General features: G+C 36.8%; 1 protein-coding gene and 1 long non-coding RNA gene across 2 annotated transcripts; one reads left to right on the plus strand and one right to left on the minus strand.

Annotated features, from left to right (window-relative positions):
- Nucleotides 1-660: 660 nt before the first annotated feature.
- LOC132063078 (DEAD-box ATP-dependent RNA helicase 20-like) lies at nucleotides 661-24,135 on the minus strand. Its single transcript, XM_059455510.1, has 14 exons — nucleotides 23,697-24,135; nucleotides 23,082-23,174; nucleotides 22,821-22,985; nucleotides 22,601-22,696; nucleotides 21,798-21,872; nucleotides 21,416-21,577; nucleotides 20,891-20,971; nucleotides 20,305-20,403; nucleotides 18,354-18,449; nucleotides 5,796-5,927; nucleotides 3,366-3,440; nucleotides 1,675-1,764; nucleotides 1,505-1,579; nucleotides 661-1,315 (listed from the first exon to the last, which is right to left on the minus strand). The coding sequence occupies exons 1-14, from the start codon at nucleotides 23,901-23,903 to the stop codon at nucleotides 1,142-1,144; spliced, it is 1,620 nt and encodes a 539-aa protein (XP_059311493.1). The 5' UTR covers nucleotides 23,904-24,135; the 3' UTR covers nucleotides 661-1,141.
- LOC132063079 (uncharacterized) lies at nucleotides 15,592-18,605 on the plus strand. Its single transcript, XR_009416323.1, has 3 exons — nucleotides 15,592-15,795; nucleotides 18,074-18,187; nucleotides 18,272-18,605. It is a non-coding gene; the product is annotated as an uncharacterized LOC132063079 (long non-coding RNA).
- Nucleotides 24,136-26,547: the final 2,412 nt, after the last annotated feature.

A 26,547-nucleotide genomic window follows, 5' to 3' on the forward strand; every position in this document is an offset into this window, starting at 1 on the left:
GATTATATGGTCACATAAATGTACTTAGTTGGCGAGAAAATTTGAGATAGCTGATGAAGAAAGCATATTATTTACCGAAGTAACTACTATATCACTTTAAACTAAAAACCCAATTTAAGGGGAAAAGGAAAAAAAAAAAAAAAAAAAAAAAAAAAGCGCCAGATAGGGGTCGAAACTACGACTTTCTGCTTAGGAAACAAACGCTCAATCCACTGAGCTACAGGCGCCGTGTTATAGCTGTTTTACACATAGGACTAATTTCCAAGATAATTCTATAATTAGAACATTCAGACTTAAACTCCCTGGTTGGGCACGGAAGAAGTTTGAGCTCCATGCAAATGGCTAAAATATCATCTGCTTTATATATTGATCATCAATTAAATACAACTATTTTATCATCCAAATGATTCAAAGTTAAATGAAATGTGCGCTTAAATGACAAAAGTTGCGCAGTATCCATTTGATCGGGCGCTAGCCTAGAATTTGCAGCATACATATTTGAAAACAAAATTTGCTATATTGCACAATCTCTCCAATAATGGTCCATAAGCGATTTTATGTGTCATCTTTTACCCCTTTTTTCCAATTTTTCTTTTTCTTCTGGGCAATCCTGTCAAGCATCAGTGAATGCAGATAACAGTTCGTGTAAATGCTCAAGAATATCCCAACAGAAGTGCATCTACAGATTTTCAAATCGTTTATAGCCAAAAGGATCTCACTCATTTGGATTATTACCTACACCTGCGTGCAGAGGTTTAACGGAATACGTGCACCAAAGAATATGAACAGTGGTAATATCAAACCAACAACAAAAATTTAGACAAATGGATTAAGACTACACAAATCATTTTTAGCACGTAGTTGAACTCGATTTTCCACCCGGCTTTCAGTACATGTAAAACTTTGCTAAATGTTCCCTTCATTGATAAGAACCACGTGTGGAACACCAATACAACATACAGAAAGGGTTTCACGGGCTAGCAGCTCCTCATGTTGCTGATTTCTACCTTTGCATGTAAGATGTTTTTGCACTACAAATGTACACGCCCAAACACTGGAGCATCTCATAAATTGGAGCATCACGCACTTGCCATTGCTACAATCTATCAGAGTAGAGGCACATAAGATGTGGACAAAAACATCAGTCATCCCAAGCATCATCTGCGGCTCCCTCCTTTTTGATCATTGCTGGGGCAATCATGTGCCTATACTTATCCTCCACATTTACCGTGGACCCTACTGAAGAGAGTTTAGACAATTCACTCCCCGCTTCTTTTTGCGCAGCTGCAGCTTCTCTCTCCTTTCTTCTTGCAGTCTAATAATGTGACAAACAAATAAGAAAATAACAGAATTCCTCAAATAGTAGATAAAATAAATGATAGACAGAAATGCTCCTCACATACAAGAAAAAGAAAACCACACAATACTCTGAGAAACAGAGTGAGAGGAAAGAGGATTGATAGGAATACAAACAGGAGAATGAGATAGAACCAAGGAGATATACCTTTCCCATAGCAATGGTCACATCATTGCCAGAACCAATATCAGCGATCGCTCTTCTTATTTGTGCCACAAGATACTGTGAATAAAACCAAGCAAGAAAGCAGAAGTCAAAACATGAACATTAACATATATGAACAAGCCAAGAGAGGAGCTGAGTATAAAAGGAAAGACCATATCACGATCAGTGTAAAATGAAGTAGCTCGGCCCGTTGATCCTGCACGACCAGTCCTTCCAATCCGGTGTACATAGTCTTCCATGGTCTAAATTAACATAGGAAAAGAGATATCAATGTTACACAGCTCCACGCACTGTAACTGATTACCAGTCCAATAATTAGGAGGATTCAGAAAGTCATCATCACGAGCTCTTGTTTACTCATATTCAAGGTAACAAACTGACTTTTTGAACCTATAATTTTTTTTGAAACTGAATTTTTTTTGGACCTATATTATTGAATAGATAACTGAAAAGAGTTGCCACGGAGAGAACTTAAGATGACCAACAAAAATAGAGAAAAGGTCCAAAAGTCCTTTAAGTTCGGAATATGAATAAAAATAATCCCTATTCTTTAATATGAAGCATTAATAGTCCTTCAACTATGCAATTTTATTGCAGTTTTAATGTAACTCTAACTGAAGCGTTAAATAGTAACAGAGCCAACCCCAAACAAGCTATCTCAATCCACCATTTCATAAAAGCTGTCAGCTTTCTTCCCAAATCAAAAGAATGAGCAAGTCTTAATTGCAAAACTAAAGATAATGTACGAATTGCCAAATTCAACAATCCGTACAAGGGAAGTATATAAATTATGAATATCCTACTGAATGACACCAGTAACAGAATATGAAGAAAAGAAAAGTTACCAACTAAAAATCAGATTGACCTCTCAGAAAATCCATTTTTGTTTTGCGGTGGAATCGCATATAAGGAAGAAGCTGTTAACGAATGAGCACAACTGTGGTTCGGTTCCCATTAGTTGTACGCCTTGAGATTTATAAAAGGCATCTTTGACGGTAATGTGAATATGAAAAGGTTGAATGCAAATTTAGTTCAAACATAAGCTTCAGAATTTAGATGCACTTTTAGCTTTTCAACCTTACTGCGAACTCTAAATACAGTACCACTATGTCAGGCGTCAAAGGAACGATCTTCATAGTCATTCAACTTAAGTTCTAAATTTCCTCAGGAGCTTGCATCATCATAACTTGGGTTTAGTTCAATGGTAAATTGCAGACTGGAGATGAGTATTGGACTTTGGTTGATGTGTATGAGTCTTATTGTTAGCCTTGGAAATGTAGTGTGCTAGTGTGTACAGACAGATATGATTCTCAATTTTTATAATAGCTATCTTTAGTTTAGGATTAGGGCATTAATATTGATTTAATTAAGGAAGAAAACTGTGCAACTTTTTCCTGAATGAGGTCGGTTGGGAAGGGTAGGTATATCCGTGTATGGTAAAGTTCCGTTAGTGTTTACCACTTTGGCTAGAGTTGGGACTAAAACTGCACTTGTTTTGCATAGTTGGAGGATTATTTGTGCTCCATAATAAAGAATATGGACTATCTTAATTCATATCCCAAACTTAAAGGAATATTTTGGGCCTTCCCTCACAAAAATATGCCTGAGAATTACTAGTATAACGTTGTGAAGAGAACTAAAATACCAAAATTTGAAAGCTCTTCTATGCATGTGAAGCTTCTATTCTTATATTACGTGGACTCAGTTATGGGTACAATTCTAATATGGGTTGGACCGTTGGAGTAAGAATCCAAAGGTATACCTACAATTTTAGCAAGTTTATAATGTTTGTCCATAAAATGTAGCTCTAAATCTAACTTCTTGTTCTTGCAGTCTGATATACCTTGGGAAGATCTAGGTTAATTACATGGGCAACTCCGGTGACATCCAATCCCCTCGACGCAACATCAGTAGCAACCTGCCAATCCATAGTAAGAAGTTAATTGCACCGATACACGGAAGTTCAAAAGTGTCAAAAATAATGTCAAGAAGAATCAATTTTTTTGAGAATGATTAATCAAATTTATTTCATTGTAATTTGATACCGAATTGAAAGGGATTTTGCGCGGTTTGCTAGCACCTTTGTTTCGGGTGAAAAATGATCAAAGCATGTCATCCTTACTATTCTTCTCTTCTGGGCTGTAAGAATGGATCCATTGAGATCGATTCAAATAGGACATACAATTTTCAGTTTGTGAGACTATATGAATGCAAGTTGTACTGGGGGTGCAAAAATAATTAATATTCTTTACAATCATATTTATATTGGTAAGAACACAGTCTTAGTTAGGGTCGGCACAACATGGGTCTCCAAAGCCCGGTGTTGTAGGTTCACGAAGAACCAAATTTACATCACAGGAAACAGTCCACTCTTGTATGTGACCCTAGGGCAGTTTTGGACAGACACGTCTTAAGTGTTGGATAAAAATGATTTTACGTAATCTAATTTTTTAAAGGAAGCACAAATTTCTGTTTCCAAATAAAAAACAGCAATCAGAATTTCATTTGTTGAAAGCAATTCACAGTGTAAAAACTCACCATTTCTTTATTGCTGATATTGTAATTCATCAAAAACAGAAGCCTGCTTTCCACTTGCCTTCTTAGAGAAGGTGAAATTATTTTGGTAGTGTTTGGGCAGCAATTACAGAAATGATTTTGAAGAAGTCGACTAAAAATAAAGCACATTAAGATAAAGTTTCTGTTTAAAAAGTTCCTTTCTGTTCCCAAAACAATCTCTGGGAAACAGCTTCGTAGCTGTTTTTAAAGGTCAGAAAACTTTTTTTTTTTTTTTTTGAGTTAATACTTAAAAAGCTCCTTGAACTATAACATTTCCTATCTAAAACCCAATTTTATGCGCGTTATGAGTTATGTCTTTGTAACAGAGTCTACCGTTAATGAACAATTAGTTGTAATTCGCAACTGGGTTTATTTTTTGAGACAGGTAACATTATTTGCAACTGGGTTTATTTTTTTTGTTTTTTTAAATTCTTTTTGGTGTTTATTCTATGGCTATGGATTTCAACTAGTTTGCTATTGGTTAGCAAAAGATGTAGACTTTTGAAATAGAAAAAAAAAAAAAAATTAAAAAATTGAAAATAAGAATATTTAATTTTAATAGGATGAATGCAAAATGCCACATGGATGCTCTTTTTGGCCCACCTCTCACAGACTACAAAGAGAGTGAAGCTACACTCTATGAACACTGGCACTGCAGGAGCGTTTAGATAGGAAATGTAAAGAGTAAAGGGGGTTACAACCTAAGTTACACGGACTCGCCATTTTGGGTGCCGTCCCCGTCCTGGATACGGACGGTTGCGGGTGCCAGAACGGCAAACGTTCCGGATACGGTCAATCACATACGGATACTTTGACCGGAGTCCGTCGACAAATTTGAGGGAAAAATTTGAGATTTTGATTTCTCAAAATTAAAAATAAAACAGATTTAAGATAAGGAAAATGACATACCTTAAATATTATAGTACTTTTATTTCATATATGTTGCTTCATGTTTCAAATAAACCAAGAAGTACTTTTATTTCATATACATGTAAGTTTTTCATAAGAATATCTCTCAAAATTTGCAATATCTTTATAGCTCTATTTTTTATATAATTTTGAATTTTCTTAGCCGAATCCCCGCACCCGTATCCATAACCGGATACGCACCCCCGAATCTTAAATTTAGATTTTGCCGAATCCGACACTCGAATCCGTACCCGTATCGGATACCCGCTCCTGAGTCCGTGTAACTTAGGTTACAACAACACCCTATAGTTTAACTATTAAACTTGCAAAACGTGAATAGTTTTGGGGGGGTTAGGTATTAACTCTTTTTTTCTAACAAAATATTAAAATTTAAAAACAGACCAAACAAATAAACAGATAGTTATCATATATTTTCAGAAATTCCTGGTCCAAAGACCACCCCAAAACATTTCTTCTTCCTACAATTAAAAAGTAAATAAGAACCTTGATCATCTCTTTGCATCAAAAAAGGATGAAGCTTGGACACTTGATATCTATTCTGTTGTGGAAATAATGCTGACAAATTGGAAAAGGAGAAGAAAAAGAGAAAGGACAGAAAGACTACTTGATTTCAATCAAAGGAAAACAAAAAAAGTTTCACACTGCAAGCACTACCAACTGATGTTGCTTGGGGATATTATTACTCCTATTGCCTTACATAACTCAGGATAAGGAAATTCACAAGTAATCTGTATTCAACAAGTGAAAAAGTTATGAAATATTACAGCACTAGATGTTTTAAACATACCAAGATATCGATAGGTCCATGTCTGAAATCACGAAGGGCAGCCTCTCTTTCATTTTGGCTACGACCACCATGAAGTGCGGTTGCAAGCAAACCCTGCTGTGTTAAAGCTTCTGCTACTTCATCACACTTTGTCTACAAGATGATGGTGCATAGCACCATAGTTAGAAGCATGCATTTATAGATTAAAAAACAAAACTTAAGTTCTTCGAGAAGATATATCAAAATTTTAAGACAGTTGTGCAAGAAAAAAACTAAAAGCCCTTACCAGGGAACAAGGGCATAAGGATGTACAAGCTCAAAAAGCCCTAGCCATTCACAAAAGCATATAGAAGGACTGGATAGACATCAGTTCTAAGAGGGAAGAAAATTATTAGATCAAAGGAATCCTTAGTCTTACTGTCCACTCTAGGATCACAAACCTGTGGCACTGAGGTCAGCCGCCTCATCCCCAACAATCAAGTGGCACAACATAGTAGTTGTAATAACTGATCCAAGAAAAAGAATGGTAGTTGTACTAATCCTAAGGAGTTTCTCAAGTGTGTACAATGGGCTTTGCTAATGAGCCTGTCTGTTCCTAACTGAAATAGATGGACTGAGAATGTAGCAAATCAGATTAGTGATAGATAGAGGTAGGGTAAAACTGCAGGTGACATCTTTTGCACTAAAAAATTGGTTTGACCAAGAGCTGACTGGTAAACTACAATTGTCTTCCGTATTCTTCAAGAACATTACATTTTTTAAGGCATCACTACTTTGAACGATACATCAAAAAGGAGATTGACACAATGGACAAGTTGACTTGTGAGAAGTAGAGAACCACTTGTAGATTGCTCTAAACTAGATTTGAGATTAGATTAGATTTATCCTAATCCAGACCAGGAAAAGACCCTAAGGGAATAATGTATGAAATTCGCTTGGTTCAGAAAAAAACTTGCAATATTGAATATGAGCTAGTAACTGACTGATTTTTTTGTTGTTGATGAAACTTGGAGAAGGCTATCTGGTAGGAGAGGGATAAGACCTTTTCATTTCCTCGAAAGCCTTGCCAACAATCACAAAATCATCCGGGTATAGGAAATTGAACCATGCATCCTTATAATCAAAGCAATCACAGGTTTGTGGTCTATATTAAACTGGCAAAGGCCTTGGAGTATGCAAGTGCTCTTCGGAAGTCCGCAGGCTAAATATCTTTTTTATGACGAAATTTGAATATTGAACATTGCCCACTGAACACTGAAGGGTCATATTAACCTTTCATAATGTTTTCAATCTTAATTGAGTCGTGGAAACCTCTGGATAAGCTCATAATATTCTTTGGTTTGCAAGGATCATTGGTTTCAACATAGTTGTTGATGTAATTAATTTTTTTATATTTATTGACATCATCTGATAATTGAGAACGTTCAATAGCAAGAATTGACATAACTGAAATGGTAAATATATTCAAAATTGTTTGTTGAGGTTGATGGTTGAGAGGTTGTATTGGGAGTAACGGGAGGCTTTGCTGAATAGCTAGTTGGGGTTTTCATTTCATAACTGCTTTTGGTTCAGGTTATTGAATGTTGGCTACTAGTAGGGGTTGTGACTGGATATGGAAGTGTTTTTTGAGGTGTTGCAGGTGCTAGTTATGGTGGAAATTGAGCTAATACTGATTACTTTTTTTCTTTTTCAGAGATGTGGCTTTGGCGACGACGGCCTCATTCTTTCCCATAGAAAATCTCTTGGTAAAGAATTTGATTCTCCTCTGTAAATTTTATTTGACAATCAAAACTTGAAAGACTTACCAACAAGCAACTTGTTTGAAATAAGATTATTGAGACTGTTAACATTTCAAATATTTTTTTTGAAATATTTGTTTTGAAATAAGATTTTTTATGACCCTTTTGCTAAAGACTGTCTAAATTTTGATTCTACTGAAGATAGACTTTGAGAAGTAGCAGAATTATTGAACACCATGCCATTCAATAATGACAACAAAGATATGCAAAATTCAGGAGGAATGCCTCAAAAGTCAAACCTACCACCTAAATTTTAAAGGAAAAAAAAAAGTAATCAAAGTGTGGCTATTAAATCATTTCAATTATCAGAAGGTGGGGTCGGATGGTAAAAGTAAAGCAACTATCAATATTTTTAAAAGCGACAATAATTGAACACCGTGTCATCCAGTAATGACAACGGAGATACGCAAAATTCAGGAGGAATGGCTCAATATTTTAAAGGACAAAAACAGTATTCAAGTGTGGCTATTAAAGTCAGAACATTTCAATTTGAGAAGGTGAACCGGCAAGGTCACAAGTAAAGCAACCATCAATACTTTCAAAAGCAACAATAATTCAAGCAACTACCAATATTTCAAGGAATGACCGGATCATCAATAAAGAAGACTAAGCTAATCAGAAATAATGCATACAAGAAGGCACTTGCATCAAAAGCTTCTAGGAGGACAACATGTCAATCAAACGGTCAATCTAACTACAAATAGTCAAAGATCCCCATGGACAAATTCAAGAATGGACAAAAGTGACCGATAGTGATAGTCCAAATTGAGGCCTATAAAATGGCTCTCATATGTAAGAAAGAGCAGATCTCACTTAGCGATTCTAGCTCTCTTTGAATTTTCTCTGTAAAAATTTCATGTGTTCAAGCATTCTCTCTCTTCTTTTTTTTAATCAGGTAAAGGTATTTTCATTTATAAACATGGCCACAAAACAAACCATATACAAGGGGTATACCAAAAGGTAAAGAACCTACAAAATATCATTCTCTACAAAATCCACCCATTCTTCTATACAACTAGGAATTTTATGGGTGCACCAAAAGAAAATAAGAGACCGGAGGCTACTTGATAGCTCCATGGGCAAGGATGGCGCTATAGAAGCCCTAAGAAGATCGTCGTCAAGGTCACAAGCTAAGGAGATGCAAGCCAAGGTTGCTAGGCTTCAATTGGAAATCAAAAAGATGCTGATCGTGGAAGAAAAGCCCAAGAACGAGTCCAAGAATTATGCAGAAGAATGGGCTAAATACTACACATATTTCATGATCCAAGTCCAAGCTCAAGAGGAGGAAGATTGGGCCCCACATGGAGCCCAAAAGAGCTTAAATTCAAGCTCACATGGGGCTGAAGTTTCTGCCCAGGAAAGGAATTAAATCCAACCCAAATTGGGTTGGAGAAAGTCACACGTACAAAGTGACTTTTTGGGCAACCTTCTCCTTATTCTATTAGGGAAGAAGTTTGCCAATTATTTTACATGCTTTCCTAGTTTAATCCTAATTAGGTTTTAGTATTTAATTATTTCCATAAAAGTAGATTCTAATCCTATTCTATTTGGGATAAGTTTCCCTATATATAGGGGTGGATTTTGTTATTTTCATTGGACAAAATATTATTATTATTGAGAGTTTCTCTACTTTAAACCTTTGTGTGTGGCTACTTTGGATTTATCTTGCAACCTTATAAGAACGATTCTTTTTAAGAGGTAAGATTAATTCCTGCTTGATATCTTTGGTTCTTATTCGTAAATTAAAGAAGGTAATTAGTCTTATACTAATTATTGTCTCTAATTTCTTCGAAATAGGGGTCTAGATCACCTTTTGATATAAGTTCTTGAATTGACTCTATTAGTATCTTAATTAGTCTTAATCCGCTAATTTTGAATACTAAGACCAATTAGGGTTCTTATCACTTAATCTTGAAATTTGGGGATTTTATTCTTGAATTTCGCCTATCTTTATATTCTTGTCTTTAATCTTCATATTTTTGCTTCCCGCATTATAATCTTGTTTTGTTCAAGTAACCCGATTCTTATCAAGTGGTATCAGAGCGGTGCTATCAAGGTTCCGTTCTTGATAATCTTGGGAGTTTTGTAAAAAAAATAAAAAAAAATAAAAAAAAAAACGAAAATTCTCTTTTTCTTTTAGTAGCTTAAAAAAAGTAAAGCTATATAGCAAAAAAAAAAAAAAAAAAAAAAAAAAAAATCTTGCAAATTAAGAAACTCCAAAGTTATTGTGTTTTTTTTTCCAACATCAAGAAGGAAAAACCAAGAGAGGGGAAATTTGGGAATTTTTTTTTCATACAAATTAGTCTTTTTCTTGTCTCGCCAAACCCAATCAAATCCGGGAGTTGGTAATTTTTTTTTCTTTCTTCTACATCTTACTTTTACGGATTGTACTAGTAGGGTTTATATATAAATCCTAAAGGAACCGACCAAAGGTAGTAATTTGAGTGGAAAAGGGCAAGAGAGGGTGAGATCAATTGAGGGAAAAGGTCGAATTGAGAGATATTTATTCCTTAATATTTTTTCGAGATGTCTCGAAACGGAGGAAAGGAGAGTGAAAAGCGGGCACTCGAAACAACAACTTAGTCGAGATGCTCGGAATGATTACCGCCCGACTTGAAGCGTTAGAGAGCGACCCAAAATCCACCTAATCCGATGAACATAGCCGACGATGCGGAGAATCCAACAACATCCGGGTTCCTCGGGTTAGGAGACAAGGCATTCGACCTCCTCGATTCCGACAAGGTGAGGATCGGTTTGGAGACAATGAGGACGAATTTGAGGAACCAAAGGAGGAACGAAAAGAAGGCACCACGAGCTGTACGAGGATGACAATCTTAGTAGCATTAAGATGAAGATCCCTACTTTAACGTGGGAACAAGAGATCCGGACTTGTACCTTGATTGGGAGAGAGAAGGTGGATGCCATCTTGTGTCATAACTACTCTGAAGGTAAGAAGGTTAAACTTGTTGTGGTTGAATTTTCTGACTATGCTGCTAGTTGGTGGAAGAAATATAGCAGAGACAGACTAGACAATGGAGCACCGCCCGTTGCGACATGGGACGAGATGAGGAGGGTTATGCGAAAGCGTTTTGTGCCATCACACTTTCAAAGAGATGCAACAACGCCTTCAAACTCTTAGGCAAGGTTCTAAGTCCGTGGATGATTATTTTAAGGCTATGGATATGGCTATGATCCAAGCAAATTGTAATGAAGAAGGAAGCCACTATGGCTAGGTTTCTTAATGGGTTAAATGGAGAAATAGTGATAAAGTAGAATTGCAACAATATGTAAACTTAGATGAGTTGGTAGAGTTGGTGAAAAGTAGAAAAAGCAGTTAAAAGGAAGCACAAGCTAGCTCATGGAAAAACCGATCTACTACGGCTCCCGGAGGCCATGGCCAACACGTGAGGAGAAAACTGCCCAAAGCACAAGATGATAAGGGCAAAGGTAAATGGGAGGCCAAAGATGGAGGTAAAACTTTTAACACAAAAACTTCTACACCTTCTAGTGCGATACAATGTCACAAATGTCAAGGGAGGGGACATAAGGCGTTTGAATGTCCAAATAGAAGAACTATCTTAATTAAAGATAACGGGGAATATGAGAGTGAAAAAAGTGAGGAGAAGAAGAAGAAGAGGGGTGTTGAGAGTGAGGACGAGAGAGATGTGGGTCCTCGTCGAGGGAACTTTTTTGGGGGTAGTTAGGCGTCTTATGAACATTAATATGGGAGAGCTTGATGAGGCACGAGAGAGAAAAATATTTTTCATACACGATGTGGGATAAAGGGTAAAATTTGCTGTTATGATTATTGACACGGTAGTTGTGCTAACGTGGTGAGCACATACGTGGTGGAGAAATTGGGAATTCCGTACACGAAACGTAAGACCAATTATAAGCTCCAATGGTTGAATGAATGTGGAGAGCTCGAGGTGAGTAAACAATGCATGATTTCTTTTTCTATTGGGGAGTATTCGATGAAGTTCTCTGTGATGTTGTACTGCAAGTTTGTCATATTTTATTGGGACGACCACAGCAATACGACAGATATGCTTCCCATTGTGGAAGGAGAAATAAGTACTCTTGAACATAAGGGAAAGAAGTATATTCTAGCACCCTTAACTCCTTCCGAAGTGTATGAAGACCAACAACGATTGAAAGAAACAATGGGAAAACATGGGGAAGGATAAAAAAAAAAGAGTAAGATAAGAGAGGAAAAAAATCAAGTGAGGCGTGAGGAGAGAGACGGTAGCGACGAGAGAAAAGAAAAGGTGGGAAAGAGTGATAAAAAAGAAAGAATTGGTGAGAGGAAAGAGGCTAAGGGTGAAAAAATAGTGAGCCTTGCAAAAGCCAAAGAGTGTTTACTTGCAAGAAAAGAGGGTTGCCCATTATCTTGCTTACATATAGGGAAGTTATGATTAACACTAACGATTTAGCTCCTTCTTTGCCTAGTGTTGTTTCAAAACTTTACAGATTTTAACGATGTCTTTCACGAGGATATCCTGAGGGTTACCCCGCTTTGAGAGGAATAGAACATCGAAATGACTTTGTGCTCGGATCTCGAATCGAATAGGCACAGTTTATAGAAGCGAATCCCGATGAAACCGAACTTACAAAGACAAGTAGAGAGTTACTTGAAAAGGGATTTGTGAGAGAAAGTATGAGCAGTGCTTCGTTCCCGTGCTTTTGGTACCAAAAAGATGGTACTTGGAGGATGTGTGTAGATTGTCGCGCCATCAACAAAATAACGGTAAAGTATCGCCATCCTATTCCCCGTCTAGATGATATGTCGACCAATTGCATGGTTCTAAAATATTTTCTAAAATTGATTTAAAAGTGGATACCGCCAAATTCGAATGAATCCGGAGATGAGTGGAAAAGCTTTCAAAACTAAGTATGGCTTGTATGAGTGGTTAGTGATGCCGTTTGGTTTAACTAATGCACCTAGTACTTTACGAGAGACTAATGAACCATATCTTTAAGGATTTTCATATAAATTTGTTGTGGTCTATTTTGATGATATTCGATCTTTTCAACCTCTCTTGAAACATGTGGAACAACGAGGTTAGTCTTTGATGTGCTTAGGAGCAACAATTGTATGCTAATTTGTCCAAGTGCACGTTTTGTGTTGATAAAGTAATCTTTCTTGGTTTTGTTGTTAGCTCAAAGGTGTTGAGGTTGATGTAGATAAAATTAAAGCGGTTAAAGAATGGCCACCTAAGAGCGTGACGGAAGTTAGGAGTTTTCATGGACTTGCTAGTTTTTATAGGAGATTTGTGAGGGACTTTAGTACAATTCTTTGCACCATTAACTTGAAGTCATAAAAAAGGATAAGGTTTTTAATTGGGGAACGAACAAGACCATGCATTTAATATCTTGAAGGATAAGTTGTGTTACTCGCACCTTTGTTGCAATTACCTGATTTTTCTAAATCCTTTGAAATTGAATGTGATGCTAGTGGAAAAGGTATAGGGAAATTTTTAATGCAAGATTCTAAGCCTATTGCATATTTTAGTGAGAAATTGAGTGGAGCTACATTGAATTATTCTACTTATGATCGTGAGTTATACGCATTGGTAAGGGCTTTGGCTACTTGGCAACATTACTTGTGGCCGCGTGAGTTTGTGATAAAGACTGACCATGAGTCATTGAGGTACTTGAAAGGCCAAGCTAAGTTGAGTGGCGACATGCCAAGTGGGTGGAGTTCGTTGAGACGTTTCCTTATGTGATTTCATACAAGCAAGGTAAGGACAATGTGGTGGCTGATGCATTATCCCGCGTGTACGTTCTTGTCTCTACTCTTACTTCTAAACTAATGGGATTTGAGCACATTAAAGGTTTGTATCTTGATGATTCCGAGTTTGGGGTTGCTTATCTTTGCGTGTTTGAAGGGACCACGAGAAGTTCACTTTACGTGATGGGTTCCTTTTCAAGGAAAATAAGTTGTGTGTGCCAATATGTTCATTGCGTGAGGTTTTTGTAAAGAGGCACATTGCGAAGGGGGTATGGGACATTTTGGAGTGCCAAAGACCTTAGATATACTTGCTGAAAATTTTTTTTGGCCTGGCATGTGTAAGGATGTAGAAAAATTTTGTGCACAATGTTTAGAATGTAAACATGATAAATCTAGGGTTTTACCACGGGTTGTACACGCATTTACCCACATTCCGATTTCGCCTTGGATAGATATCTCTATGGATTTTGTCTTAGGTTTGCCGAAAACAAAGTATGGTAAGGATAGTGTCTTTGTTGTGGTGGATAGATTCTCTAAGATGGCTCGTTTCATTCCATGCTTGAAAACTAATGATGCTTCTCATGTGGCTGATTTGTTTGTTAAAGAAATTGTGAAATTACATGGCATACCTAGAACTATTGTTAGTGATAGGGATGTTAAGTTTTGAGCCACTTTTGGCGTGTTCTTTGGGGAAGGCTAGGGATCAAATTGTTGTTTTCTACTTCTTGTCACCCATAACTGATGGGCAAACTGAGGTAGTGAATAGAACTTTAGGTAACATGTTGAGGGCTGTTTTGAAAGGTAAATTAACTTCTTGGGAGGATCACTTGCCTTTGGTGGAATTTGCATATAATAGAACTATTCATTCTTCTACTGGGTCTTCTCCTTTTGAAGTTGTTTATGGTTTTAATCCCCTTACTCCCCTTGATTTAGTGCCATTGCCTACTAATGATGTTGCTAGTCTTGATGGAACAAATAAAGCTGAGATGATGAGAAAAATACATGAGCGAACTAGACTGGCCATTGAAAAGAGGAATGAGCAAGTTGCTTCGAGAAGAAACAAAGGACGAAAACAAGTCATCTTTGAGCACAGGGACTCGGTTGGGTTCACGAGGAAAGAAAGGTTTCCTTCCAAAAGGAAGTCTAAATTGCATGCTAGAGGCGATGGACCCTTTAAAGTTCTTGAGCGAATTGGAGACAATGCTTACAAGTTGGACCTGCCTGGTGAGTATCAAGTAAGTGCTACTTTCAATGTTGCTGACTTGTCCTTGTTTGATGAAGGGTTAAATTCGAGGACGAATTCTTTTCAAGAAGAGGGGATGATAGCTCCATGGCAAGGATGGCGCTATAGAAGCCCTAAGAAGATCGTCGTCAAGGTCACAAGCTAAGGAGATGCAAGCCAAGGTTGCTAGGCTTCATTGGAAATCAAAAAGATGCGATCGTGGAAGAAAAGCCCAAGAACGAGTCCAAGAATTATGCGAAGAATGGGCTAAATACTACACATATTTCATGATCCAAGTCCAAGCTCAAGAGGAGGAAGATTGGGCCCCACATGGAGCCCAAAAGAGCTTAAATTCAAGCTCACACATGGGGCTGAAGTTTCTGCCCAGGAAAGGAATTAAATCCAACCCAAATTGGGTTGGAGAAAGTCACACGTACAAAGTGACTTTTTGGGCAACCTTCTCCTTATTCTATTAGGGAAGAAGTTTGCCAATTATTTTACATGCTTTCCTAGTTTAATCCTAATTAGGTTTTAGTATTTAATTATTTCCATAAAAGTAGATTCTAATCCTATTCTATTTGGGATAAGTTCCCTATATATAGGGGTGGATTTTGTTATTTTCATTGGACAAAATATTATTATTATTGAGAGTTTCTCTACTTTACACCTTTGTGTGTGGCTACTTTGGATTTATCTTGCAACCTTATAAGAACGATTCTTTTTAAGAGGTAAGATTAATTCCTGCTTGATATCTTTGGTTCTTATTCGTAAATTAAAGAAGGTAATTAGTCTTATACTAATTATTGTCTCTAATTTCTTCGAAATAGGGGTCTAGATCACCTTTTGATATAAGTTCTTGAATTGACTCTATTAGTATCTTAATTAGTCTTAATCCGCTAATTTTGAATACTAAGACCAATTAGGGTTCTTATCACTTAATCTTGAAATTTGGGGATTTTATTCTTGAATTTCGCCTATCTTTATATTCTTGTCTTTAATCTTCATATTTTTGCTTCCGCATTATAATCTTGTTTTGTTCAAGTAACCCGATTCTTATCACTACTCCTCAACTAACTAAAATCGCCTCTACCCCGTCGAAAGCTCTCCTATTTCTCTCTCCAAACCACCCACATCATCGCAAGAGGAACCAAATTCCATGCCTTACGTCTTCTCCTCCTCTCCTCCAACAAAACATCAAATCTTTCAAAGTTCAAGCATTCTCTCTCATGTATTAGTTTTCAAAATTTAATAATGCTCTCCATATTCAAAGTAAGTTTCTGAGTCCTTTACTTTTTATTGTTTTTTATTTTCGATTATTAGTATTTTACTGCACAAGATGTTTATGCTATCAAGATTTTAACATCAACATTAGTACATACGATCCAAGATCCCATCCCAATATATATATATATAGTGAGAGAGAGAGAGAGAGTGTTTACTTTTTTATATATATAACATATATAGAGAGCTTACTTATAATTTTTCCATTCTTTTGTCCAAAAAATTATTGTTTGTGTTTATAGTTACATTTTCTTTTACATTATATTTCTATTTTTTATCTTTTCTTCATTAGCTCTTTTCTAAAGCCCACGCTTTGAAAAAAAGAAAAAAAAAGCCCACGCTTTAATTGCACATTGCACTTAAAGCTCCAACAGGCTATGGCATTTTTCTGTGCTTTTTGCTTTTGACTACTCAGCAGTGGTTGATTGATTGACTATAAAAAGACAGTTAAAGACCTAAAATAGGAGAATCTGTATTCCCAATAGACTCCTCCAAGCCTCTAGCTACTATTGGAAGTCAATGGGGGGCAGATCTAATGAGTCAAGCATAAGTGCAACAACTATGACGTCTCAAACACAATCCATTACATAAATCTTCAAAATCCATTTAACCCATTTGGACGCATTTAATATTGTGAGGCATCATAAACTGACTAGTTTTACGTTGACAATTAACTTTGCACAGCTCTCTTTTATGCGGGTTTGGGATGGGCAATGTGAGCTCATATAGAATGTAGAGCTCACAGAAGCAGTGTTCGAGCATTTAGTCCACATATATATCTGTATATTCCACATTCCTTCACCACTATAAATAGGTGCATTTTTTGTTAAAATGATGTTACGAAGTTTACCTGGGATCTTCTGAGTCACTAAATGTGGCCTACTCTTTTATATTCTTATTGATTTTCAAGTGTTGACCAGATGTTTTGGGCTAATTCACACTTAAATTGAAGACTGACGTTGGAGGTACCATAAAGTTGCAAGAGCTAAAATCAAGGCGGTAGTAACTTAGCCTAAAATTTATATCTCAATCTTGATCAGCAATAAACAACAGAACCTCCACCTCCAATATACAGCTTAAAAGTCACTAATGATAGACTAACCAGAAACTAAGATGAACCCACTCCAAAAAAGAGTGAACTAAGTCCTGCAATGTGCAATCACGTACTACTTAAAAATAACGGAAAAGGGCCAAAAATACCCTCGAACTATTGAAAATGGTGCAAAAATATCTCAATCTTGATCATCACTAACAGCATTAAACAATTTTTCTATTGGTTGGATTATAAAATTAATTAAACTAATTGACCAGGTAACCCAAGTGCCCCACCCCCTGACCCCCTCCCCCCACCCCCCCGGTGAATTTTTTTTTTTTTTTTTTAAAAGTTGACTTTTTTTTTGCACCCCACCCCGCACCTCCCCCCTCCCCGACGCAAAAAAAATATATTTTTGAAAAAAAAAGTTTTGACGTTTTTTTGGGTTTTTTTAGCAGCGTAGGGTGCGGGGTTTGGGGGGGTGGGAAAAAAGTCAACTTGTGCCTTTTAGATTTTGTATTGTAGTCTACACTTGTGCACTAATGAGAAGCGTATTTTTTTGCACCCCCACCCACCTACACCTTCCCCTGACTAACCAGAAAAAATCTAAAAAAGGCACAAGTTGACTTTTTTTCCCACCCGAACCCACTCCAAAAAAAAAAACCCAAAAAAAACGACAAAACTTTTTTTTTCAAAAATATTAATTTTTTTTGTGAACTAAGTCCTGCAATGTGAAAAATGCAATCACGTACTACTTAAAAATAATTATACAGTCTGATAGTGTAAACAGAAAGACATTCTCTCAAGTTATGTAACTTGGAGAGGGACGAGAATGTGTCATTTTTCTGTTGAAAAACTGGGTGCTAATGATCTATGGCACACTTGGAAACTTGCCCACGCTCTAGGACAAATCCAACAATGTGAATGATAGCAGGACTTTGCATCCTAGCTTTTATGAGAACTCAAAGTCCACTATGCCATTTTTGTCATTGCAATCGCAAGTCTCCGACAAGATTAAATGAAGACAGCTGAGGTTCCATCAATCAATCTCGTTGGCAATAAATTATTATGCTGTTGGCTATCCAAAGGGTTTATCGCATTTAGAAGTTGGATTTTCAAGCCTATGTAGCTTAGCTTAGCCAATAGCAATTAACTTTTCCATAAGCAACAAACCATTATTCTTTCACATGGGTCGTTGATGTTATGCTAGAGGTCAACATGGTCACATTGCAGGTAGAAGGTCAGTTTGGCTATTAACATTTGTGTGATCGCTACTGTTCCCTTGAAGCTAAAACAAAACATGGCGGAAAACAAAGTATAAAGATTGGACGAGAAACCTTAAAGAAGGTAATCACACTTCAAAAAGTAGCAGGTGATTTAAACTATTACACTTCACTTTTTCCTTTAATGATCTTCTATACTCTTCAGCAGGTAATTCTTGGGAAAGGCAACATTAGCATAGATAGGGCAACAGAAAAATCAGAAAGGAAAGTCAGAGTTCAAGAAATTATACCTTCCGTTCCACAAATACAATGGTCAAAGGGAAGGGATGACCAGATCTTTCAGCTTGAGCAGCCTCCTCAACCAGCAAATCCAAAAGTCGGTCAATCTACAAGATTTATCATCACAACAACGTCAAGCTTTAATCACGACGAAAGAACCATAGATCTGGTGACATCATCTTTTTTTTTTTTTAGGTGACGATTAATATCTAATCTTGAAAACTTCTTTTTCCACCTATCTAAGATTGACTTCAAGTACAAGATAGTTTATGACATAACTCCGTATTCGCCGTGACCATATATTGGAAAAGAAATCTAAGAAAAGTACAACCGCGAGACAAAAATTTGGTATATATTTGGTCTTTCATAACTGCACGACAAAAATGTTACATTTCCAAAAGACCATATAATTTACAAAACTCTCCAGCAAAGGACATATCAAAATGTGAATCGCTTATAGTTGCATTTTGAAGACTCAATCACTGAAGGAGTTGCTGGTAAATTGATAGCGTGAACAGAACAAAGGAGAGAATGGAGAATTGTCCTCACATTACTATGTGCAGAACCTAGTGAATGGAAGAGCCCTTGATAGAGGAGAATACTCTACAAAGTTACAGAACTGTTATGCCTCTTATTTATAAACAAAAAATTATAACGGTGGTATCCAGGCCAGCTTGCGTGCAGCTCGACTATTCCACCGGGTACTGCTACCTCCCACCAGCACAGGTACCAGATAACTTTGCCCACCAACATTTAGGCAGATGAGAAAAATCATCTAGCATTTTTTATCTCTGCTGGGACTTGAACCCAGGTCCTCCAAGGTTTTTGCTCACCATTGGCCGCTAGGCCACACTTTAGGTTGCAGATGCCTCATATTTATCATTGAAGCCCCTATAAATCCATTTTTATATTGATGATTGTTAGATTTCTTAGAAAGAAAGATTTGTGTATGGATTCATCTACATTTATATTCCCCCTTTTGTGCAATATGATACTTATACATATTTCAATCAAGACTTTGAATAGCATCCTAATAAATTGGATTGATTGATTCACCATAGTTGTTTTTGTAAACAATGACAATAAATAGGGTTAGAACCACTATAATTGATAAAACATGGGGAAAAGACAGTGAACTCTCCGACAAGATACATGCAGTTCTTCTTAATTAAAGTTGCTTCACAAATTATATGATTATATGCAACGATTCAAACTCAAGAGAGCTAACACTTTTTATCACCTTCAGGTCTGAAGAATATTACTCCTTACGTCCCAATTTATGTGGCACCATTTGATTTGGCACAAAGTTTAAGAAAGAAAGGAAGACTTTTGAAATTTGTGGTCTAAAATGATACTTATATATTTGTGTGGCTATAAATCATTTCATTAAGGGTAAAGGGAGAATTTTAAAGTAAAATTGTTTCTATTATGGAAAGGTGACATTCTGTTTGGGATAGACTACAAAGGAAAGTGTGCCACATAAATTGGAACAGGGCACACTTATGCTGATCAGAATCTCATCACTTCACAGAGTAAGAGTTAGCTCCTTAGTCCTTATGCATTAGAGAATTCTTGACTGAGACAGCCTTGTCAAGCCTAACAACCCGATATGACCCACCCAAAAGCACACACATATATATCTTGCATCAACATTAATGTGGATGTACCACTATAATAATGACATGTATTTTAGTATTGATTATTTTTGGTAATGTGGATTTTAGTATTGATTATTATGCTCCATCGCCATAAATGTCCGAGAGACACACCCTACGGGCAAACTATGAAGAATGCAACATCGTTAGATGCATAACTCAAAACATACAAGTAACAAACAAGGAAGATAAATAAAGTTGGAAAAAAAAAACAAAGGCTTGCAACAAAAATGGAACCATTGAACCCATTAAAAGTAATGCAAGTCAATCTGTGGTCTTTGCTGTTTAAATTCAGCAATAAACATACCTTATCGTTTTCGGGTACCTTCTCTAAATTCTGGGAAACATTTGCAGTCGGGCTGCTTACTTTTCCAACTTTTATTCGAACAGGATTAGTCAAGTAATCCTGTAACAATCATAAGAGATAAGTAACACCTCTTTTACAAAACAAAAACATAGACCACATCATATGTTTGTCAAACCTGGAAACTTTTAAGTGATAATGAATTGCCTATACATGGAGAATGACGTTGTTGAAGTAAAACAACAAAATACGGAAGCAAGTGCTTTATGAACAAGATCTCAAACAGAATTCAAGATTTCAGGCCATACAAGTTTCCTTAAAGTGAATTCGTTATGGTTTAATAGGTTTACCCTTTCTAACAAGAAGTATTGCCAATCAAAAATAGAGAAATTTCTAGCTTGACATAATTTTCATTTTTTTCCCGACATTGAATTTGCATGGTTTATCATTGATAGATTCTACGAAGAATCTGATCATGCTTAGAATCAGCCTTACAATCTAAGGATCCTACTATCCACAAAATAAGCCCACTAGGGTACCATTTTAAATACCTGGGCTAATATGAAGAAGAAGTAAATAGAGACAGAACCTGTGCCAGTGCTTCAATTTCTGCTGGCATGGTGGCACTGAAGAGCAGTGTTTGATGCTTTTCTGGAAGATTTCGCATCACCTACGATAGAGTAACATTTGGAAGTTGTCATTTATGGTGTTCGATAACATATTTAGTCATGCAGAACAAGGAAAAACAGCAAACGAATCATTCCAGCTTGATGCCAAATTGGTATCTATAACATATTACAATAGTTAATGAACAAAAGGCAGAGATAATAATTCAGGAGCAAATGACATAAGAGGTTTTCTGATTTTACAAAAAAAGACTAGCAGAACAAAATAATCTAAAAGGCACTACCAAGCAATGTTCTATAGTTTACGGTAGCAAAACAGCTACTAAAATGACCGGCAAATGCATGTAAGATACCAGAAACAACAGCATACTCCTCACGAACATAAGGGAGACACAAACAAATGAGTTACAGAAGACCAGACAAACAGGTAAAATGGAAAATAATGTTCCCTCGAAAAGATAAAATAAACAAAATTGAAAAAGAAATACCTCTCTTATCTGAGGTTCAAACCCCATGTCAAGCATTCTATCAGCCTCATCCAAAACAACAAAACCGATCCTACAGAGGGAAGTATTTCCTTGCTGTAAATGATCTATAAGTCTTCCAGGAGTAGCAACCACTATATGTACTCCAGCTCGAAGCTCAGATCTCTGTCTTAGCATCCAATAAAAAACCACAGTTACAAAATATGACAAGGCTAGACTTGCATCTTCGGGTAACATAAAAGATGAAAATGATTGCTCCAAGGCACAACCCAGCAACAAGTCCAAGAATAAAAGAAGAGACGCCGGTTTACTTATCCTCCTGTAGTACGTATAAACCACACAGATAACTAGAGCACCCTAATAATGATAATAAAAATGAAGTTACCTGCTCACTAATGTTTGTCCCACCTACAACAATTGCGGTCTTAAAGGAATCCAGAGACATGCTGAAAGCCGTAACCTGAAAAGATAATGTTTAGCAGTTCAACTATAAACATAATATTTAAAGGCAAAATACAATAAATTGAGATTTTTCTTGTCTACAGCATGGACACATTGGATATGCCTCGCCACTATATTGGTAATAACAAATACGGGTACATACACATGCAAAATTATTGGTTATGAGGAAAATTTTCAAAGTTAGACGAGGAGGCTTTGCACAGTAATAAAACAAAATCAGCAAGGCAATGAGTAATCGGGACCTAGTGATATTGAAGTCCACTCCTTGTGAATCACAGAGACCAAGTTAATTTATAAACACCAACACGACAAAAGAAGGTCAAGGGGATACAACATGCTTCCGTAGCAAAAGACAGTAACTTGTGTAATTGACTAACCAGACTGTTTTTGAAAGATGAGCATTATTCGAGTTTGAAGAAGCGAAGCAAGCCTAACAGAGCAGTGTATTGTGTTTTTTAGGTCCCTTTTATATGGTTATTAGACCGTTAGCACCACATCGGAGAAAGTTCTTTATGTTTGAATGAAACCGAAAGAAAGAAAGAAAAAGAAAACAGTGTATTTTGTATAAATGAATTACACAATAAAAAGAAAGATAAGGCAATTCCAAGGGTCTGATGGAGTTTAGAATTTGAGATGTGGGAAACCACATTGAAAACAGGGCCAATGAAACATATATATGCAGAATATGAAGAAAATGCAACATATTTTAAAGTGCCCGCAACCTACCTCTTTCTCTATTTGTTGTGCAAGCTCTCTCGTAGGTGCCAACACTAATGCCAAAGGTCCATCACCACGTTGAAGAGGTTGTTGAGCCAGGCAGTGCTGTATCGAAAGAAAATAACATGTATAAAACTTATTAAACATCAAACACTCATATAAGCAAGATGAGGTACATCCTTGACAGACTAACAGCATGACATGATAATAACACAAATGGAATAACAACCTGTATCATAGGTATGCTGAATGCAGCGGTCTTGCCGCTACCGGTTTCTGCACAACCCAAGAGATCCCTGCCGCTAAGAGCAACAGGCATGGCTTGAGCCTGAATAGAGGTTGGTGCAGTGTAGCCATGCTTTTCAATATCCTTCACGATGCTTGCATGCAAGCACTGCAGAGAGAACAACCAACCAGGTTTTCCAAATAATATACATATTGAAAACCCAATAAGGTGATTTGTCAATGATTAATTCAACATTCAACTAACCATATCAGGAAATGATTCAATAGGTGAAGGTGGAGGACATGAGCCTGGAGCCACATTGACATCAACGTTAAGCCTCAGTCGAATCTCTTCTATCTGCAGATAGAAATGCACATCAAAGACGTAAATCAGGATCAGAGCATTTACTTTTTGCACACTGCACTTGCTCAAATTACAGTTAGCAAATATTGACACACTTGGAATCTAAATAACTAGTTGTATTTTACAACTGAAATGTCCAAAGTTGATCAGAAAATCAGTGTAGCATGTAAAAGTGGATAATAATTATAATGTTGGGGTGAAGGCCTAAAGATACAAGTAACTTCACACACCAGGGAATAGCCCTTGCTCTGGGAATAAATCTGAGACTAAGAGCACAAACATTTGATGCAGCTTTTCAATCAACTAGTATGAAGAATCCAATTGAACTGCAAATTAGCACAGTATATGCAAACTTACTATTTCTTATTTTGCAGGATTTAAGGCAGCACAAAAAAAATAAAAAAAATTAAGCAAGAGTAGAAGAAGTTTAAGATGGAAAAGACAGAGTAAAACCGTAAGAAGATATTACAAGTGGGCATTTAAGGGTAAAAATGTAAATAAGGGGAGTGGAAATGCCTGCTCGGATTTAAGACGAAGAACACGTTCGGAAGGCTTCCAGTGGGGGAAGACAGGGTCAGGGATGGCAACACTCTTGGGCAATGAGTAATTGACGGAGGAGCTCCGTCGAGCTGAATTCGCCTTTTCCAATTGTTTGGAAGACAAGTGATCGCCGCCGTTACTGGTTACAGTGGTGTTTCTCAGGTGAGGAGGTACATAAGACATTCTCCCTCGCCGTGCTAGGGTATTACTACTCTTCTATTATTTACGCGGGATAAGATGAGACTGCAGACTACTATCGCAGATGTTTTCTGGTAAGACAGCAAATGACTTAAAGAGTACTCACCTGCCTGCGCTTCCAAACGCCCATTTTATTCATGAAATCTACGCTGTGTTACTTGGAAAAAACGATTTGGGCCTCCATATGGGGCCTTCTCCAATGGGCAATTGGCACGAATACTCTGCTAACGCGCTGGTCTTTAAATTTTGCCAACGTAAATCGTGGTCTTTATAATTTACCCTTCAGCTGAATCCACCCATAACTAAAAAGACAATTTTACCCCCGACCCCGAAACATATAAAAGCCTTCACCTAACCCTCTATTTGGATGGTTGTTTCTCGTGTAGCTCATTAACGTGACGCATTGGTATGGTATGGATGTATTGCATCTTTTGTTAATGGTTTAATAACATTTGTATTCTCGTAGGTATTGGGTGAGGGAAAGGTGGAGGGTGGGTGGTTCGGGTAGGGTGGGGTGACGGTATGGGGGTAGGGGTGGGTGGTGGTGAGGGTAGTGGGTGGGGGTGGTGGAGGGTGGGTGGTTGTGGGATGAGGGTGGGGGGTATTGGGTGGTACAGTTGTTGTAGGGTGGAGTTGGGCGGTAGTGAGGGGTAATGGGTAGTGGTTAGGGTGGTGTGGGTGGGCCGAGTAGGAGTGGGTGGGGTGGGGGTGATGGTATGGTGATGGTAGGGTGGGGTTAGGGTGGATAAGTGATAAAATGAGGGTAGTACGTAACCATGGAAAAACCACCAAATGTACAAAATTGGGACTTTTCATTTATATAACCAATATTTAATCGGGTTTACAATACCATACCACATAATTTTAAGAATAATGAAAACAAACATAGTTTCATAGAAACCATACATTAATGAACCACGGGAAACCACCATCCAAACAGGGGGTAAAAGAAATCTCCAAACGAAAACACAAAAACACCTTTTCACTGGCAATTTGCTCCAACTAAACCAAATCTCAATTCTCCAAAGTTTCACCAATCCGTTGTATCAGTTGGTAAATTTATGAATAAGTTTTAATTGAACGCAATTCAATTGAATGTAATTCAATTGAACGTAATTCTAATTAATTTAGCTGTTTGATTAAGTTTATATTTATTATTATTTGAAAATATCAACAAATAACGTTCGTTTAGTTTATTATGACTTAAATGTTCAAAAACAGGTGATATAACGATCAAATAGAGTTGAATATTAGGCAGAGTTTTGAACATAGAATTCATGAAATTTGTTGCTTTATTTTGATTTTGATTTTGATTAGTTTATACGTTACTTTTGATTAATATATAATGCTTATTGAATTACTATACTGAAATTGTAGTAACTTCCGTTAACATAAAAGATCAAACATTAACTCGGCCTGATCGTAGAGGAACATAAAATTCATGAAACATATTGCTTTCTTATATATATATACACATTCAATTACTATACTGAAATTATAGTAACTTCAGTTAATAGAAAAAGATCAAACATAGAATTTATGAAATCTATAACTTCATAGTGATTTTTTTGAATATCGGGTAGAGTTTTGAGAAAAAATCAAGCAAAGTTTTAAACAAAGAATTCTTGAAATCTATAGTTTGATTGTGATTTTTTTTTTTAATATCAGGTAGAGTTTTGAAAAAAATCAAGCAGAGTTTTAAACATAGAATTCATGAAATCTATAGCTTCATTGTGATTTTGCATAGTTTATAACTTACTTTTGATTTGTATACACTGCTTATTGAATTACTATACTCAAACAATAGGAACTTGAGTTAACAGAAAAAGGTCAAACATTAACTCGGTTTTGAATATCGTGACGGTTTGAAAATAATCAAGCAGAGTTTTAAACATAGAATTCATGGAATCTATAGCTTCATTGAGATTTTGCATAGTTTATAACTTACTTTTGATTAGTATACTATGCTTATTGAGTTATTATACTCAAATTATAGTAACTTCAGTTAACAGAAAAAGGTCAAACATTAACTCTACCCATCAGGAAAAAAATCAAGAGAGTTTTAAACATAGAATTCATGAAATCTATTGTTCATTGTGATTTTTGCATAGTTTTGTCACGACCCAACCCCGGCGTGGACACCCATACGTACCTACCTAACAGATCCTAAGTATCAAATTGCTAATTCCGTTTAAACATACATAAATCCACACGGTATAAGGGGTACGCTCGAACATACATACATATATACATACTAAAACACGTACGGGTTAAGGGTTATATTAGACAAAGTCACAACCTCGCACAACTTACCGAACAAAGGATAACCCATATCCCACAAACATGTCCGCGCGCGCGACCTAACATACGGGAATCAAAAGACGGGACGGGGCCCCGCCGTGCCCGGATGATCATATATACGTGGAGGATATATACCAAAAGTATCGGGGATGGTTGTGGGATCGAGTATGTAAAAGTAACACACATAATTATGATAGCGATAATCAAATATGTAAAATCGTAACGGACGGTACGGAATCGAAATCGGGTGGTAGCGGTGGGGGTGAAACATATGTTGGAGCTTACGGACGGACTCTCGTACGTTCGAGTTGGGACGCGGTAATCAAAG

Source organism: Lycium ferocissimum, chromosome 7, assembly GCF_029784015.1.
Source record: "Lycium ferocissimum isolate CSIRO_LF1 chromosome 7, AGI_CSIRO_Lferr_CH_V1, whole genome shotgun sequence".
NCBI classification, from domain to species: domain Eukaryota; kingdom Viridiplantae; phylum Streptophyta; class Magnoliopsida; order Solanales; family Solanaceae; genus Lycium; species Lycium ferocissimum.

Excerpts from the sequence above, each read along its gene's own strand:
- LOC132063078 (XM_059455510.1), bottom strand. The coding sequence starts at position 23,903 with ATGTCTTATGTACCTCCTCACCTGAGAAACACCACTGTAACCAGTAAC. Across the intron at positions 1,765-3,365 it reads TTAACCTAGATCTTCCCAAG|ACCATGGAAGACTATGTACA; the intron begins GTATATCAGACT and ends ATGTTAATTTAG. Across the intron at positions 1,580-1,674 it reads TTTACACTGATCGTGATATG|TATCTTGTGGCACAAATAAG; the intron begins GTCTTTCCTTTT and ends TTTTATTCACAG.